At 42.8% G+C, this 18,349-nt stretch overlaps 1 protein-coding gene across 1 annotated transcript in view; it reads left to right on the top strand.

The window, feature by feature from the left end:
* The first annotated feature begins 4,060 nt into the window (after nucleotides 1-4,060).
* Cfap221 (cilia and flagella associated protein 221) overlaps nucleotides 4,061-18,349 on the top strand; it is an 85,714-nt gene continuing 71,425 nt past the window's right edge. The window contains exons 1-5 of the mRNA XM_020184091.2: nucleotides 4,061-4,434; nucleotides 5,804-5,990; nucleotides 8,583-8,683; nucleotides 16,583-16,669; nucleotides 16,828-16,926. Coding sequence (XP_020039680.2) covers nucleotides 5,852-5,990; nucleotides 8,583-8,683; nucleotides 16,583-16,669; nucleotides 16,828-16,926 — 426 coding nt within the window. The 5' untranslated portion in view covers nucleotides 4,061-4,434; nucleotides 5,804-5,851. The remainder of the gene's footprint in view (nucleotides 4,435-5,803; nucleotides 5,991-8,582; nucleotides 8,684-16,582; nucleotides 16,670-16,827; nucleotides 16,927-18,349) is intronic.

Below are 18,349 nucleotides of genomic sequence, written 5' to 3'. Positions count from 1 at the left end.
CAGCCCACTAGGCCTCGATTTTCCCATCTATGTAATGGGGAAAATAATACCATTCTTTCAGCATCAGTGTAAAGTTAAAAATAATTCAGTGCATTTAATTTGTTGGCCACCTGACAGTTTTAGCACTCAGTGAGGCCATAAGGAAACAGACAGTCTCATGTGTTACCATTAGGAGTAGAAATTAATGTAATACTCATAGGGGTAATTTGATAATAACAGATTTGATAATATCACAGATTCACAGACCTTTTGATCAAAAGCACTTGTACTTTGCGAGCTTACCCTAAGGATATACTCACAGGGATGTGAATGGATACATGCACAATTTTGTAGAAATGACACACACACTTGTATGAATAACAATGTTTATAATAGCATAGATTAGAAACATCTAAATACCTAACAATGGAGACTGCATAATTAAATTATTAAATATTATGCAGCCATAAAAACCAATGTAGGGCTGCTTTATACACAGATATAGAACAATCACTCAGATGTATTCTTAAGTGAAAAATGAAGGGTCAGATGAGTAAGCTATTTGGACTTCTAAACAAGTTATAAAGGTCTTACAATACAATTGTTTGTATATGTATAAAGCATATCCCTAAAAGAGACAAATTTAGTAAAAGAGTTACGTCTAGGAAAGAGGAATATGATGGCTATAGGGCAGAGGTATGGGGAGAGGTTTTTTTTGATTTTTGAATTTTGAATCATATGATTATCCATAGTTCAAATATATATACATATATGCATATAAATGTATATAATTTAAAATTAAGAAATCTCTGGCATAACTCATTGACTTGACTCTACAAAGGATGCTGAGATCCCAGCATGCACTGGGCGGTGTTCACAGTGATATCTGCTCAGCAGTGAACCAATCACAGTCAATCATCACTGTGGCATGGGAGAAACACGCCAAAGAAGTAAACCCAGTGGCTATGGCCTCAATATGTGTGCCCCAAAGTCACATGTTGAGACCACAGCCCCAGGTAATGGCATTGGGGATTTGCAAGCATGATTAGGTCACAAAGGTAGAGCCCTTGTGAAGGGATTAAAGGAGGCCCTAGGCCTCCTGCCACCATTTGAAAACATAGCAAGAAAGTGTTGTCTGTGAGCCAGGAAGTGGGTCCTCATCAGACAGCCACAGTGCGGGTGCAATGTCTTGTGCTTCCCAGCTCCAGAACTGTGAGGAATAAATTGCTGCAGTTTCTAAGCCACCCAGTTTAAGGTATATTTATTACAGCAGCCTGATTGGACTCAGGCAGCTGTGAAGGAAGAGAGCACAGTATGGTAAGAGAGGGGAATAGAGCAGGACCTGATTAGACAGAAAGACAGGGAAACCCTATGAGGCAAGTCCTCAGGCTAGCTAGGAATTAGTCAAGTTTCTAGTTATTTATGGTTGGAGCATAACCTACAATCCCAAAACTTAGCATGATGCCTTCTAACTTATTTCATCCACAAATGTTGGAGTCAGAAATCCAGGTGGGGCTTGAATAGCAGTGAAAGCATTCACAGACTCACCTAGATCCAGGGGGATGGGACAGGGCCCCCACTTCACCATGTGAGCAGTACGGAAGGCTCTGCAGCCAGCCTAGCACCTCTCCCCCATCAGGGGAGCACAGTAGAGTGGAATGAGGAGAAGGTGGAACAAGAGGCCAGCAGCCAGGTCCCACCAAGCCCTGAAACCATGTTAAGTACTTTGAATTTATCTTCTGTAAAATGTGAAGCCACTGAGGAGGTTTAAGCAAGGAAATTAACGGCTCCCCCGTTCTACCCAAGCTTATTAATAAGCTGTGACTTCTATGCTCATTGTTACGCTCATCCCATTGTATTCACTTGGTAGAGCCTGGGACACCTTTATGTCCTGCTCATCGTGAACGCTAAGCACACATGGCTTACACACACGAGTGGATTCATCAGCCTGTGATCAAACAGCCATAATGTCCCTCAAATTTTAATGGGCGTACAAATTTCCTAGGGAATCTCATTTAAACACAGCTTCTGATTCGCTAGATCCAGCCTACCCTGAAAACTCACATTCCTAACCGGCTCCTGAAGCCACAGCTCGAACTTTGAGTAGTGAGGGCTTGGAAATCATTGTATGTCAGATGTTTGCAGCTGCAAAAAGGAAATAATGGAATACAAGAACCAAACAACCACAGGTGAAATGATTGCCCCAGGCTCAGGATCTTCTTCCTATCTTCCTTCTTTCCCATCCCTTAATGCAAGTGCCCTTTGGGGCCTCTGATGGCTGCAGCAGTTCCAGGAATTCTTTCCAGACACTACAAAGTCCAGACAGAGCAAGTTCCTTTATCCATGTGCATCTTTTCTAAGGCTTCCCAAAAGCCTTCCCCTAATGTCTCTGTGGCCACAATTGGGTTACATGCCCAGCCCCAAACCAATCAAGCATTTCCTGCTTGGCCTACATTAATGGGGGTCTGCTGTTAGAACTGGGGAACTGGGGAGAAACCTGAGACAATCCAAGGTTCTGTTTGAAAGATAGTGACAAATAGTGACCATGTGTTATGACATTTGATTTGCTTAATTGCTTATAAGGAGACCAATGTATTGTCTTTATATAATTGAGAATAATTTTTCCTAAGAAAACAATTAAGTACAAATTTATAAATGTATATGCCCATTAAATAGTATATGGAAATAAACATCTCATGGTTTGAGCTGGGGTGGTATGGTCTGGGGCCACAAGAAACCTGGTACCTGTTCACCTGTAAACTACAACCTTGTTGGGGCAACAAAACAGAAAGAATGAAAGTAACCTGTTGATAAGTAAATGAACTTTTTCACTCCCTTAGCCAACAGTTACTGAGTCATTGCTATAGACAAAAAACCGTGTCAAGGGCTGTGAGAGATCCAATGATAAGTCACAGTGCCCTCCTACTAAGAACTCTGCAGATTAAGACATATACACAAATAGTGATGGGTGCAGCATAGAAAGAGATAAGCACTATAAAGAAACATGGTGGTACAAAGGATATGGAAGTCCAGGGGAGGAAAAGGAGTCCTTCTGGCCTGCAAGTTAGAAAGATGGGGAATCTTACCCAGCACTACTCTTGAAAGATGGGGAGATTTCAAATAGGTAGTAATGATGGTGGGTAGGGGGGAATTGGAGAATGGGAAGATGGGAAAAAATTAACATTCCCAGTTGGGAGGGGGGTACATCTAGCACACCAGTGACCATGTAGGAAAGCAGGTAGCTCCATTGGAGGCCACTAGAATACCTTAACCTAAAGCTGTTACTAACATCAAGCAAATGTCAAGTCGCAAGGGAAGAAGAGAGAGAGAGGAAAAAAAAAAAAACAGCTGCTGAGCGGGATACCTATCAAAGGCCACCTTATAAGGAGAAACGTCTGTGGATTAGCAGTGTGGAATTCACAGGGCAGAGGGCAGGTGAGCTGCCAGGTTTCTGGCTTATAAAACCCCTCAATATCAGCATCAAGGGCAGAAACAGTTTCTTCAATGAAGAAATTGCAGCAGCAGCAACTACAAAAAGACACGCAGGGGGTATTTATTGATTAAAAAATACCTAAAAGACAACAGTCTATCCCAGCATCTGGGTTTTACTGTATTTAAATTTTGATTTAAACTGCCAAACACTGAGAGAAAAATATGCCATTTATGGGACATTTGAGTGCAGTCCTGGATATTTAGATATGTTAAGACAATGCTGCAATTTTAAAGGTTTTTGTTTGTTCGTTTGTTTTTTAAGGGTCCTTATCTTTTGGAGGCATATTCTTAAATATTTGTGGTTGCGATGATGTTTGGGATTTTCTTCAAAATATTTCAGGGAGGGAAAGGTACAGGGTGAAAGGTATGATACGATCATGGTTGCAGCTAGGCGTTGAAGTTTATCATACTATTCTGCCTACACTTGCGTGTGTATGAAATTTGCAGTAAGAGAAAAAGTAAAGCAAAGTACGAAAAAGCAGGGCGTCCGGGAACGAGCTCCACCCTCTGCGCTTGCGCGGCCCCGCCCCGCCGCGGATCGGCGCTTGCCGGTCTCCTGTTTATGGTGTCTCCCGACTTTCTCATTTCGGAAATCCATTAGCTTCTCACATCATAAATAGCGCTTTCCATTCTTGCCAAGGCTCCACAGGCTGCTAGGAGTCCCCAGAAGTTACCCACGGCCTGCGTTCCCAAAGCCAAGTTCACCCGGTTCTCCCCACGTCCTGGGGCATTTGGTCGCGTCCGACTGCCAGCCCTGGGAGCGCGTCTGCGTCGTCATGGCGACGCCCTGAGCAGGTGCAAGCTCCAGCCGAATCCCATCCCGGAACATCACTGTGAGGAGCCAAGGAGCTAGGGACCCCGGTGGCCCAGCGTCGGCCAAGTGGCCGCCACCGAGCTGCTGAGGCATCCTGAACTCTGGGCAGGTGTCCAGCCCAGTCAGCCTGGGCCGGGGTCGGAGAGGAGGTTGGGCCCAAAGGGTTAAATGAGATTGGTAGTGGTGCGTGGGCCTGGAATCGATCCCACCCACATAGCCTTAGTAGGGGGTGGGGTGAAAGGTCAGTGAGGGGAGGAGGTGTTTGGATAGGGTGAGGGGCCAATTTAGTAGAGGATAAGGCTGAGGCTAAGGTGTGTGGGGTGTAACAGTGAGGCCAAGTTCAATGTTGGTGGGCGAGCTGGCATGAAAACTTCACTGTTGTACCTGCCTGAAGTACAGGCAGGAAATGTGAGGGACCGAGAGGAGAAGGGTCTGGAGGGTGAACTTGGGACAGGTGGGGAAGGGCAGGAAGTGAGTGAAGCAGTTGAGGTAGAGGCTGTGCTGAAGAGTGGGTGGGCAGCCTTCAGCAATGCTAGTGAGAGGGGATGCAGCAGGAGAAGCAGCAGAAATTTCTTTCTGAAAGTGATTGTTAAGCACTTCCTTCAGTGTATTCACTGTATTTCACTTGATGCTATGGACTCTTGATACTTGAAAGCTATGAGCCTTAGTCAGAAAAAAAAAACAAAACCAAAATACACAAACATGCACACGTGACTTTACATTCAATTTCAGGACCTACAAAGGGCAGCCCCCAAGGCTTTACACAGCCCACACGTTAAGAGACTTAAGGAAATGTGAGATTCGTAAAGTGCTGTTACAAAGCAATAAATTATTAATACCAGATGAGCAGCAGAAGCAGTAATTGCTAAAGAAAGTGAAGGGGTGCTGGGACCAGTGCAGACTTCAAATTCCAATTGACAATTCCTCAGCATGTGAAGGGAAAGCAAGTCTGACAAAGAGTGTTACTTAAGCTAAGTCTCACACAGAGTTCCCAAGAGTGTCCCCAGGTCTCTATACCTAGCTGACTGTAGCCTTCACCACGTCTACATCACCTCCCAACAGGAAGGTGACTTACAAAGGCAATGTCTTGAAACATCAATCCAGATGTTGAAGGGATCCATGATCACACACATATATGAAACTGATTTGGAGCTATCTTAGAAAGAAGAATCCTATTTACTGCAACATTTTCTGAGATAATTTGACTGTGAGAGCCTTTATTTTTCTCTTCACGAATCCCTTCATGAATCTTTTCCCAAGAAGAATCTCAGGAGAACATTTTGGGGACAGCTTTTAAAGACAGGGAAAGGGTTTGGAATGATGCCACCATATTAGGTGATATAAGAGATTAATGGGGCAGCCATGTGTGGGAAAGGAGTGGCCAACAGAGATGAGAGACAGGGAGGCCCTGAACTACAGTACGCCAGGCAGTGGCTCGAGGTACTTTTGTCAAGAATTGAGAAAAAGTATGGATGTGGTTTCTTATGGATGATTATGCTACTGCTGTTTTCTTCCCAGGAAATGACCTTTGGCTCTTAGAAGCAAGACGCCATTTTTCATGATAAAATGGCAGCAGTGAAAACCCCCAGCCGAGAACTAAAGAATGCAGAAGAACACTTTAATAACATATCACCTGTCCTTTTGAAGAGCCTAGTGGAGGAGCCCAAGAAAAGAGCAGAAGTGCCTAATCACCTCCTGGAGTCAAGTGAGTGATCAGAAAACAGACTTGCTTTATAGCTCACGTCTTCCCAGGGGCTCCAAAGTCCAGAAGGCATAATGGAATTTTTGCTGTTGCCTTATCTATATCATTTTATAGGTTCATAAATGTCTTTAGTATCACAAACAGTAGTTCTTTCTTAAACGGTAGAACTTTGCAATGTAAATTAGTGACCACCTTCTACTATTTGCACTTCCTCAAATATCTTTCCTATCCATCACTTTGCCCGTTTCTTACCCTCTGCAGATCACTGGGAACTGTTAGCCCTCTCATTCCCTTTCTAGAAGCCTGGCTGACGCTTGTCTCCATCTTCCCCCAGTCCTCTCAGTGGTTCCCCTTGCATACAGAATAAAGTCACAATTCCCTTGCTTGGCATTTGGCCCTCTGCTGCCTGCTGAACTTGATCGCACAGAATCATCCACGAGCTGTGCTGTGCTCATCCCCAGCTCCAGCGATATCAAGTTTCCCAGCTCCTTCAGAGAACGGGTATTTCATACTTCCTTGTCTGCCCCCATCATACACTAGGCCTGGAAAACCTGGGAAATCCTCTGGCTGTTATGGAAAAGGTTAATTATTTTGTATGAATTATTCTCATTTTACCTTTACCCATTCTATTTCCATCTGCTGTTGGAGAAGCTGAGACTTGGAGAGGCCCCGTGATTTCTCTAGACCCATGTCTAGTTCTTCAACATCATGCTTGGTTGCCCCTCACTCATCCTTAAACCCCATCTTAAATCTTAGAAATGTCATACTTTGTTGTGACTTTTGTTACCTTAAAGCATGTCAATTTCAAATTGGCATACTTGACCATTTCTGGGCATTAGAAGAAATATACTAGTTTTCACTCTGTTTTGCGACTTGAAAACCAAAAAATTTCAGCATTAAAAAAAAAATCACTAGTAGCCAGGTGCAGTGGCTTGCAGCTATAATTTCAGCTCCTGGGAAAACAGAAATCAGGAGCATCTTGGTAGTTTGAGGCCAGCCCAGGCAAAAAGTTAGTGAGACCCCATCTCAATCAATAAAAAGCTGGGCATGGTGGTACACACATGTCATCCTAGCTACATGGGAGCCATAGATAGGAGGATTGAGGCCCAGGCAAAAAACTCGAGACCCTACCTGAAGCAGTTGTAAACCAAAAGGAGCTATACGTATATCTGCAGTGGTATAGTGGTTGCCTAGTAAGCATGAGGCTCCTGAGTTCAAACCCCAGTACCCCTCCAAAAAATTACTGAATATTGGTAATTTCAGCACTTAAAAAAAAACAAGTAGTAACTTACAGAGATTCTCCAGTCCCCAACATACTATCCTTACCCTTTTCTAGCCTCAAGCTGACGACAGGGACAGTTTACCTGGTGAAAGAAAACACCACCACACCTTTCACCCCCCCCCCTCCAAATATGTCCAGAACCTGTGGGTGAAAGGATGAGTTATGGGTGTCTATGGCCCATGGGATTTGGATATGGCCAAAGTAAAAAGGTTATCATTTGCAAGATACTAGACATTCTGAGGGATGTGATTTAGAGTTCGGAATCTTGCAGATAGGGACCTGATTTTTGACAACCAGCTGTGGGCAAGTTGCTCAGCCTTGTTGAGTCTCAGCTCCCTCCTCTGCACAGTGGAAATAATAGGTCATGGGGTTGAAGTGAAGATTATAAACAAATGTGTGCAGAGCCCTGCCTGACACAAAACACAGAAGGCATCCAAAGGAGTATGTGGTGAGGCTTCAGTGTCTTCTCCATACATTTCCCCTTCTGCCTAAATAAAGAACAGAGAAAAGGTTTACAAATCTGGCCACTTTTATGAGTTCAGCTATTTTCACCTTGTCCTTAAACCTTTAAACAAAGTATTCTCATTACAACAAAAGCAATTCAGGACTTTACTGTCCAATGTGACACTCAGAGCTTCAAGATGACTCTGTATCACATTGTAATGCTATCCTGAGGAAATCAAATAGCAAAAGTTAAATAAGACAGCAATAAAATTAAATACTTGGTGTTTGCATACTTTGTACTTATAGTACAATAAGTAATCTCAGTGCTCAAGCAAAGACAGGGTGTGTGGCCTTTATGAGTTGGTATTTTATTAGTATAGCATGTATGAAGAGAAAGTTATTTTAATAGGTAATAAACATGATCTGAATTTGTATTGTGATAGGAGCATCTCCTAAGCAATGCTCAAAAGTACAGAAATGCTGGATGTCAGTGGCTCACACCTCTAACCCCAGCTACACAGGAGACAGAGATCAGGAGGATGGCGGTTTGAAGTCAGCCAAGGCAAATAGTTCCTAGGACCCTATCTCAAAAAACCCCATTACAAAAAAGGACTGGTAGAGTGGATCAAGGTATAGGCCCTCAGTTCAAATCCCAGTACCGCCAAAAAAAAATTTAAAAAGTAGAGAGGGAGAAGCAGTCCAGTTTATTTGGAACAGATAATGAATTTTATTGACAGCTGTGTCCACTGTCTGAAACTTTCATGTCTTAAAATGTCCTAAATTAAGCAGAGCCCACGTTAATAGAATCTAATTTAATTTAATATTCACTCTGATGTCTCACGATGTACTTATCCACCTTGCTTTTATAGAGGTTTATGCCAAGCTTCTGAATAATAAGGTCATCCAAGCAAGGCCTGGCATAGTACATTTTGGAGGCTATCAAGTAGAAAAACAGCACCGACAGATTCTGGTAGGTACTTTTTTTTGTTTGTTTGTTTGTTTTGTTTTGAGACAGTATCTCACTATGTGTAGTCCAGTCTGGCCTGGAACTTGTCATCCTCCTGCCTCAGAGGACTGGGATTACAGGGATGAACAACCATACCTGGCTCTCTTGATAGATACTTTTTAAGGGGTATAATTAATCATAATAATAAAATGACATGGATGTTTTGCAATTATATTACTCACTCACCTAAAGAGCAGCATAAACAGTTAAAGTGCTGGGTCAGAAAGACAGTTCCATAACGAGAAATTTTAATGCTGCGTTAGTGTCCCTGGACAAGTTATTTCCATTCTGTTCTGCCAAAGGTTTTTCCCAGCACTCTTTCCACATAGGTGTCCCTGCTGAGTGACTGGGAGGGGCCAGGTATTGTGCTTTGGGGGTCAGAATTTGATTCTTGGGTTGTCTTCCTCCAATCCACTCTGGTTCCAACCCCAGGAAAGGGGTATTCCTTTCCTAGGAGGTTCTGGACTTGACTCCCTTTAACTTGCTTGGGTCACATGCCAATGGCTGAATCTCATTCTGGCCCAAGAAGATTTGGTGAGGTCTAGGGTGGCAGAGGTCACTCCACTGATCAGGTTCCAGAGACAGATGAAAGGCCAGGCTGTAAAATAGCCAGAGCCTCCAATGACTGGTTTACTTCAGAGCCACATCAAGACCCAGTCTTTCTGGGTCCCCTTCCTTGAACTACCTGGGTGTTGACCAAGATCCCATCTGTACTAACATATGTGAAAACATATGTAAATCTTTTATCCGAACTTAGTTACCTCACATGCTCCCCTAAAGTGACACTAAACGGGACATCTCAGAGCTGCTTTTCCCTGGGCCCTAGATCTGGGCCAAACTGGCCTCTGGGCTGTGTTGGGGTGGGGCAGAGATGGGCTCTTTCCGTGCAGGCTTTCTGAGTCCCTGCTTTCATGTGTAATGAGTCATGGGTGAGGCTTACCGTGAGACTCTACTTTAGACGTAGTGCATTCTTAGGATTCATGACTTAGAGTGGACCATTTTAAGAAAGAGTTCTGATTATTGTGCTAGATATTCAGAGTGGGGAGTCACTGCAGGAAAACGAGCCTGTGATGAAGCTGTTAGGAAGTGAAATGAGATCTCTGTCCAGCTGTCCCCAGCAAAGAGGAAAACACAGTGTCCCTGAGTCCGAGTATTGAAGTGGGCCAGAGAGGACAGATCAGGATAGAAAAGTATGATTCTTTTCTTTCTTTCTTTCTTTCTTTCTTTCTTTTTTTTGACAGTATTGGAGTTTGAACTCAGGGCCTCATGCTTGCTAGGCAGGCGCCCTACCACTTAAGCCACTCCACTAGCCCTGAAGTTTTAATTCTTAAGAAGAGGACTAGGACTTAAAACTATGGATAGGAACTTCCCCCACCAACTTCCAAGGATGCACTCTGAGAACATGGCATCAAACACTAGCATTAAGGATTCATTTTGGAGTCTACTTTTCTTTGTTGAAGTTTGAGGTCTCACTTATGGTAGGATAGATCTAAAACAGTTACTATTCATAATTACTCACTGTTCATAAGTTAAATATACACCAAAAGCTAAAATAGAATTTAGCTACCAGCTATCTATTATTCTTTTTTGATAGCTACATTGAAATATGATTCACATATCATGAATTCACCCATTTGCAACATACAATTCAGTTTCAGTAGATTTACAGATTTGTGCAAGCATTATCACAATCTAGGTTCAGAAAGTTTCTATCACCCCAAATAGAAACCCTGTACTCACTATCAGTCACTCTCCACACCCTCATCTTACCCCACCTCCACATAGGCAACCAACCACTTAACTACTTTCGGTCTCTCTAGATTTACCTATTCTGGATATTGCACATACATGAAATCCTACCACCTGTGGTCTGCTATTTGACGTGACTGGCTCTGTTCACACAGTACAATGTTTTCCATGTTTGTACAACTTATAGTATAAATTAGTGCTTCATACCTTTTAAGGGCTGAGTATATTTCATCATGTGGATAGACCACACTTTATTTATCCACTCATTAGTCGATAGAGATTTAGTTTGTTTCCACTTCAGGTGCTGTCATGAATAATGCTGCTATGACCATATTTTATGTGAACAAATTTTTAATGCTCTTGAGTATATACCTGGCAGTGGAATTGTTGGAATATATAGTATATAAATTTCAGGTAAATGCCATAACAAACTCTCACAAATTTAGGGTATTCAAAAAATAGAAATTTATTCTCACATATCTGGAGCCCAGAGTTCAAACTCAGGGTGTCAGCAGGGGACTGTGCTTGCTTCCAAGATCCCAGTTTCTGGTGGTTCCAGGTATTCCTTGGCTGATGGTAGCATCACTCTAATCTCTGCCTCTATCTTTACTTGGTATTTCCCTTTGTCTCCCTGTGTCTTCTTTTCTGCTGGAAAGAATACTTGTTCTTCTATTTAGGGCTCATCCAGGTAATCCAGGATGACCCTATTTTATAATCCTTAATTTAACATCTAGAAAGACCTTTCACTCAACAAAGTCACATTCACAAGTATCAGGGATTAAATGGCAGACATACCTTTTGGAGGTCACTATTCAAATCACTGCATTTATTTTTGCATTTCTCTAGTGGCTAAGGATGAACCTTTTCATGAGCTTACTGGCCACTTGTATCTTCCTTAGAGAAATGTCTATTCAAATCCCTTGCCCCATTTATTGTTAAGTGGTTTGTTTTTTTACTGTTGACTTTTATGGGTTCTTCATATAAGTCATTTATTAGATATGACTTGCAAATATTTCCTTCTACTCTGTGGGCTGTTTTTTTTTAACTATCTTGATAGTGTCCTTTGCAGCACAAAAGTTTTAATGAAGTCCAATTTATTTGGGTACCCCCCCCCCCCCGCCGTCTTGTTACTTGTACTTTTGGCACAAGGATCCATTGGCAAATCCAAGGTCATAAAGATTTAAACCCATGTTTTCTCCTAAGAGTTTTAGTTTTTAAATACAGGTATGCAGTTCACTTTAATTTTTGAGTATTGTGTGAGGTAGGGGGTTCAACTTCAATCTTTTCATATGCCAGTATTTTTTACTGAAAACTATTTTTCCCCATTGAGTTATCTTGATACTCTGTGGAAAATCACTTAATGTAAATGTAAGACTGTGCTTCTGGACTCTCATTTCTACTCCACTGATCTGTGTATATATCCTAATGCCATTAGACTTCATTACTGTAGCTTTTGGCAAGTTTGGGAACCAAGAATTGAAAGTGCTCCAACTTTGCTCATCTTTTTAAGATCACTATGACTATTCTTGGGTCTCTTGTAATTCCATGTGAGTTTAGGATCAGCTTGTCAATTTCTGAGAAAACATCTGCAATTTTGATAGGAGTCTTATTGAATCAATTTGGGGGAATAAGGCAATCCTAATATTAGCCCACAATTATTGTTTATGATACATGTTTTATAACTTTTGTTACTAGTTTTGGGGTATTTTCCACCTCTGTGGGTACAGGGCAGGAGGCTCACACTTGTGGAAGAATGATATCAAACTCACTTTCTAAGACAAGGTTGACTTGGCCACTAATGCCGAGTAAATTCAGTGTGCAGTCTAAGTAGTCATACTGCTCCTATCAGCATAAGCGCAAACAGAAATAGATTGAAGTACAAACTGACTTCAACTTCATGATGTTCTGGAGCCTCCTGGGAGAACCCGCCTCCTATTTCCACAAGCAAAGTTGAGCGGAAGTCTAAGGCGATTTCCTTGACATTCTTGCCAACAACTCTGCTCTTCTCTTGGTTTTGCTATAGGAAACTGCAAATTTCCCAGGAATGGACCAATTGAATGTGTATTTAAAATCACAATAAATTGCTCATTAACATTTGAGATCAATCGAGATCTAGTTAAGGGATTTGAAACATATTACTTGGATTCATATTGAAAAACAGAGCTTCAAGTTACTTTAAAGTTTGAAATAACAGTCAGCAGTTTTCTCAAAACTAAAACTCCTTGCATTGTGGAAAGATTTTGCCTGGGAAATTTTATTTATTAAGTAGATAATCCATCAATTTTCCTAGGAGACAACCAGTGTTGCTATTGCCAACCTCAAACAAAATTGTCACCCTATGAAACCTTATCTTAAATAAATGGATAGTTCTTTTCAGATTTCTGAAATAATACTAGTTTTCAACTCCATATTGCAGCCTTTAGGGATGTCCCTTCCCCAACCAGGATCTTGCTTCTCCAAATTAGGGCCACAAATTCCAATGGCTTCTCTTTGATGCATGGGGATGGGAAAGAAGACACAATACAAACTTAGTGCATGCTTCTAGGGTGTGAGTTTTACTCTGCGTCTAGAGAAATGCAGTATTAAAGCAAAATTTTAGCATAAGACTGAGCAACATACATTTTAAGATAAATCACCTTCAGGACATGTAGGGCTGCTAGAATTTGGCCTCAGATCCCTGGATAAAGTATTAATCTCTGAAGAGCTGTGCCACTGAGGGGAGCAGCAGCTGAGGAGACACCCCAACTTGGAGGCTGAAATGTTGTCTTTGGTTCATCCATGGGAAACGCTTGGGGTAGAAGAATGACCCCTCACCCATCCCAGGCCAAGACTCCCCTGGAAGCAGGTTCTGCTCTTCACATTAGAGGAGGAAGAATACACTGAGAGGGAGGGAGCAGGAGACAGACTGGGAAGGGGGTGAAGAGATCACTTAGCTCTACAGAAGGAAGGAGACCCAACTCTGTGCTGTGGGCCACAAGTCATCGTGACTTTGTACTAATGACCTCTCTGTCAACCTAGTGCTTGAACCACACAGTCTTTACTAAGACCAAGGATATGCACAATTATAGCAAACAATGGGTATTGGCAACCCAAAGCGAAGAACTGAAAAATAAATAGATTCCCTAGTCTTCCAAATATGTTTTGGAAGTCAGTTTGTTAAGTTTTGTTGATGTTCCAAGTTTATTTAAAAATCTCTTTGGCACCATGTCCCCTGGAGTTGTCTTAGTCAACATTTGATTTAAACGTTCTTATCTGAGCCAGGCACAGAGGCACGTAATATCTATATTCCCAGTTACCCAGAAGGCCGAGCCAGGAGGATTGCTTCAGCCCAGGAGTTCAAACCAGTCTGGGCAACATAGTAAGACTGTCTCAAAAAAAAAGAAAAAAAGGAAGGAAGAGAGGGAGAAAGGAGGAAGAAAGGGAGGGAGGGAGGGAGGAAGGAAGGGCAGGAGAGAGGAAGGGAGAGAGGGAGAGAGGGAGGAAGGGCTTGTCTAAAGGCTGTTGCAGCCTTCTCTGCCATCTCCCATGTAGAACAGTGTGCCCAGCCTTTCAGTCTTAACTAGTCTCTTTCACTTCTGAGCTCCAGAAGAACTGAAATTTTTCTTTCTCTCCCTACACTGCTTTTACCTAAATATCTAAATTTTTTGTTTGAGTTTGCTATTTCTTATTTCTGTCTCATCCAAACAAATAATTCTCAATCAAGAATTACTTAAATTCAATATAACCAAATAATGTATCTTTTACTATCACACGTGAGATCTGTATTATTTTATCCCTTAAGAAAATCATCTTCTGTTTTTTATCTCTTTATTTTACTCACTTGACAATGAGATATCATCTCATAAATTCTGAAATGCCTCCTTCTTGGTCAGAGCCATAGTCAATGTATTTGGATTTGTTCAGATTGGATGTAGGGTCAAGTTTCTAAATCAAATTCTGGGTCAGGGCTTAGGAGTCAGTGGTAGAGTCCTAACTCTTGCCTAGTACATGTAAGGTCCTGGATTCCATCTTCAGCACAACATAATTAATAATAATAATAATAAAAAAACAAATCTGAGTCAGCCTCTTGCCTATAGGCTCTGGTTAGATCTCCATTTTCAGGAGGTGAGAGCCATAGGTCCCCTCTCCGGCAACCTGGCTACCAGGTAGTCTGCAGCAATGAAAACAAACACAGGTATAACATCCCCAAATCCGAAACCTCTTGAGTGCTGACATGAAACCACAAATGGAAAATTCCGCACTATGAAACTTTGTGTCATTGTGCAAAATTATTAAAATATTGGATAAAGTTATCTTCAGCCTGTGTGGATAAAATATATATGAAACATAATGAATTTTGTGTTTAGACTTGTGTTCCATCCCTTAGATATTATGTGTGTGCAAATATTCCAAAATCTAGAAGAATCCAAAATATGAGACACTTCTGATCCCAATCATTTGGAATAAAGGCAGAAGCTCTGCTACGTGTGCAGTCTTCTCAGGAGGCAGGCAAGAAGGACTGGTGCCTTTGTAATCAATGTCCCAGAAGCCCCGGCTGTAGCTCAGAGCAGACGCTTTGCTGGCAGTGATGCAACAGCTGGCTGACAAAAGTTTTTTGCAAAAAGAGCAAAAGACAGGATCTAAGATCGTTGGGGGCCTTTGAGTGTCAATCCATCAGGCGTCTGGTCTCTCCAGATTCTCTCATATCCCTCTTGTTGAAAGTGGAACACCAGGGTAATATTTCCGGTTAATCCATGTATCTCTAGCACCTCTTCTGCTAATCTAGAAGCCCCTGCAGCACCCACTCTTTTGGGTATCCCTGGGCCCTGCTTCTAGAATGTGGGCCCTAGACAAAGACCCTTCAGTGCCCACTGAACACTCCTTGAGCACAGAATGTGATTCCCTTCCCCACACCGAGACTCACTAACACCAGTTCGTGCATCAGTGTTTGGTACACTGTCCTTGCTGAATCACTTTTAATAAATGATGGATAATAGAACCACTTCTGCTCCCAGTCCTCCCTCAACTCCCAGCTTGAGGTCTTTACAGTCCTGCCCCTATGACAAGCATGGGGCTGGAGGTCAAGTCTACCAGGTCCATGGCACCTGTTTATCCCCAGGTGAGACCCTGTACCCTACGGCTCCAAGTGTGATAAGCCCAGCACAATTGTCCTCCCAGTTTCTCTTGAAAGAGAGTGTGTGCTGGGCCCCTGGAGCCCCACCTTCACCAAGATCATCCCTTCCGTATTGCCTTTTGGAAGTCAAGAAAGGCCTGGGAAACTATTATCATTAGAATTTTAGCATATTTTCTTAAAAAGAAAACACAACAAAACAAGGTTAAAATTGTGGTACTTTAAGAACGTTCCCATGTAACTAAGAACTTTAAACACCACCTCTGTGCAGACACCTCCAATGCCTCATCAAGAGCTCACATCTGAAGTCTAACTTAGGCTCTCCCATGAACACAGGGCCTCAGTCAACAGGCCTTCTGGAGTCCCAGTGTAGGTGAGGCCTCTGCCCTAGATGTCAGGAACCAAAGGCCTCTTTATCCTCTCCTGGTCCCAGTGAAGCACAGATCCCCAGAACCCAAAATTCTTGCTTCCCTCTTCAGCAGAAGAAACCTACCTCTTTCCTCAGAGACTCGGATAATGTGACCCCTAGGCCATCCTGCCTCATGGAGCTGGCCTTCTCTAATGGCTGTCAGATCAGACAGAATCACATAGGAGGCTGACCCAGATCCATGCCTTTCCTGATTTTCTGAATGTCCTCTGGCCCCAGAGCCAGTCACATGTAAGTAGAGGAGCCCATGGGAGTGATGGCTGTCCTCTCAGCTGAGTTCAACAGACAGCGCACACAGTAACCATTCAGGATTGAGGGAGCATGGGAACAACCATTCCTGCACTGGCCCTTGGGGACTGCAGGCTCTGGTATAATTCTAGGGGGCGGGGGCAGTAGGCACATGGGCATAGTTTATTATTCTTTAAGTTGTGTGTGAGGTAGTTCAAGTCTTTAAAAAGTTAAAAAGTATGTCTCCTCAAATCCCCTTAGGAATAAGATGGTATAAATGCATAAGGAGATGAATATGCAAAACATAAACCAATGTCTTAACTCTTAAATGTGTCTTTTTCTTGCCCAGCACCTGGTCAACATCTCTGATGAAGACACAAGCGTTCATATTTTACCTCCACAGACCAGATACTTTCAGATCAGCTATGAGAAAAAGGTAAATAGCTTAGGTCACCTGCTGTCCCCAAGGTGCTCTTTGGCAGGATGTGACATTCTGTCTCAGGCCTGCTTGGACAAGTGCGCAGCGTGTTACACACAGTCCTGTGGTGTGCCAGGCCGAGGCCTTGACCTGACAACAGCCCACTTACCTTCCAGGAGTACCGCCTCGTCCCTGGCTTGTCCCTCATAGTCACCATAACATTTTCTCCAGATGAGTGGCGATACTATTATGACTGCATCCGTGTTCACTGTAAGGTAAGTTTCTTAAAGTTGCTTTTGACTGTGCGGCAGGGCGGGGGGAGGGTTTAACACATATTCTCAAGGAGGAAGAAGAGAGACAAAATGAATAGTCAGAGCTGCCTCTGCCCAGTACCGGGTGTTCCCCAGGTACCCCATCCAACTGGTGTGGAAGATACTGCCTGGTGTGGTGCACCTGGGTTGGGAAGGCGTTAGGCTGCTCCAGAGACTCTGTGTGCTGCAGGTCTTCCACTGCCTGTGCCAAACCCTCATTTATCCTGTGGTGCTGGGAGCTGATGAAGGCTTTGTCAAACAACTGCAGTGGGCTCAAGTGCTAGGCTAAAAAATTAACAACTGCCCAAGCTGTGATTATAAACACTGGCCACTGTCCTATACCTCCTGGGTCCACCAAGGCAGCCCTGAGCCTGACTGCCACAAAGGCAGCCTCAGAGGTGGTTGTGAAGTGTGAGTTCTTAGGAAACTTTCCTAGGTCCCCTAATTCGCCCTTTGGCCTCCAGCCAGCTCTGAGTGCTGTCAATTCTCTTAAAAATGTCACCTCTACCTTCCCTTTCTCCGTGTTGCAGGCCTGTTCTAGAACACAAGAAGCTTCAAAGTTAACTGTATCTTTAATGTTTCAAAAACACAATGGAAGAGTTACCTTTTTTGCCTTTTCATGTAATGCTTTTATCATTTACCATGTGTACATCAGGTGACTTCTCTTAAAGACATTTTACTTTGATTTTCCATTTTTGAAAAGGCATAAAAACTTGCAAAGTTAGTTTTTATGAAGGAATAGTATGGTCTTATTGACTTACACCATCACATTAAAAATGCTTTCCCAGCAGGTGCCAGTGGCCCACATGTGTCATCCCAGCTACTTGGGAGACTGAGATCAGGAGGATCTCAGTTCCAGGCAGCCTGGGCAAGAAAGTTCATGAGTCCCCATCTGTACAGAAAAAACGCTGATGGTAGAGGTCCACACCTGTCATCACAGCTACAATAGAATGTGTAAAATAGAAGGATCCCAGTCCAGGCTGGCCTGGGGAAAAAGGAAGAACCTATCTCAAAAGAAACCACAGGGGGGAAAAAAATAAAAAAGGTGGGAGGTTGGAGTGTGCTCAAGTGATAGACCACCTGCCTAGCAAGTGCAAAGCCCTCAGTTCTAACTCCAATATCATCACAGAGAGAGGGAAAGAATGTTAAACCCTAGACAGTAAAACATTTTAGAACAAGAAACACATTTCCTTAAGAATGGGTAAACCACTGTTATGTTTTGGGAATTTTAAATTTTAAAAAAGCCTAAAAGTTATCCAGAATATTTTTTGGGGGGGTACTGGAGGTTTGAACTCAGACCCTCACACTTGTCAGGACTCTACTACTTGAGCCAGTCTGCCAGTCTTTTTTTGTGTTGGGTATTTTCAAGACAGGGTCTTGTGAACTG

The sequence above is a fragment of the Castor canadensis genome, chromosome 4, assembly GCF_047511655.1.
Source record: "Castor canadensis chromosome 4, mCasCan1.hap1v2, whole genome shotgun sequence".
Lineage (NCBI taxonomy): Eukaryota > Metazoa > Chordata > Mammalia > Rodentia > Castoridae > Castor > Castor canadensis.
This window is presented reverse-complemented; position numbering and strand designations above follow the sequence as displayed.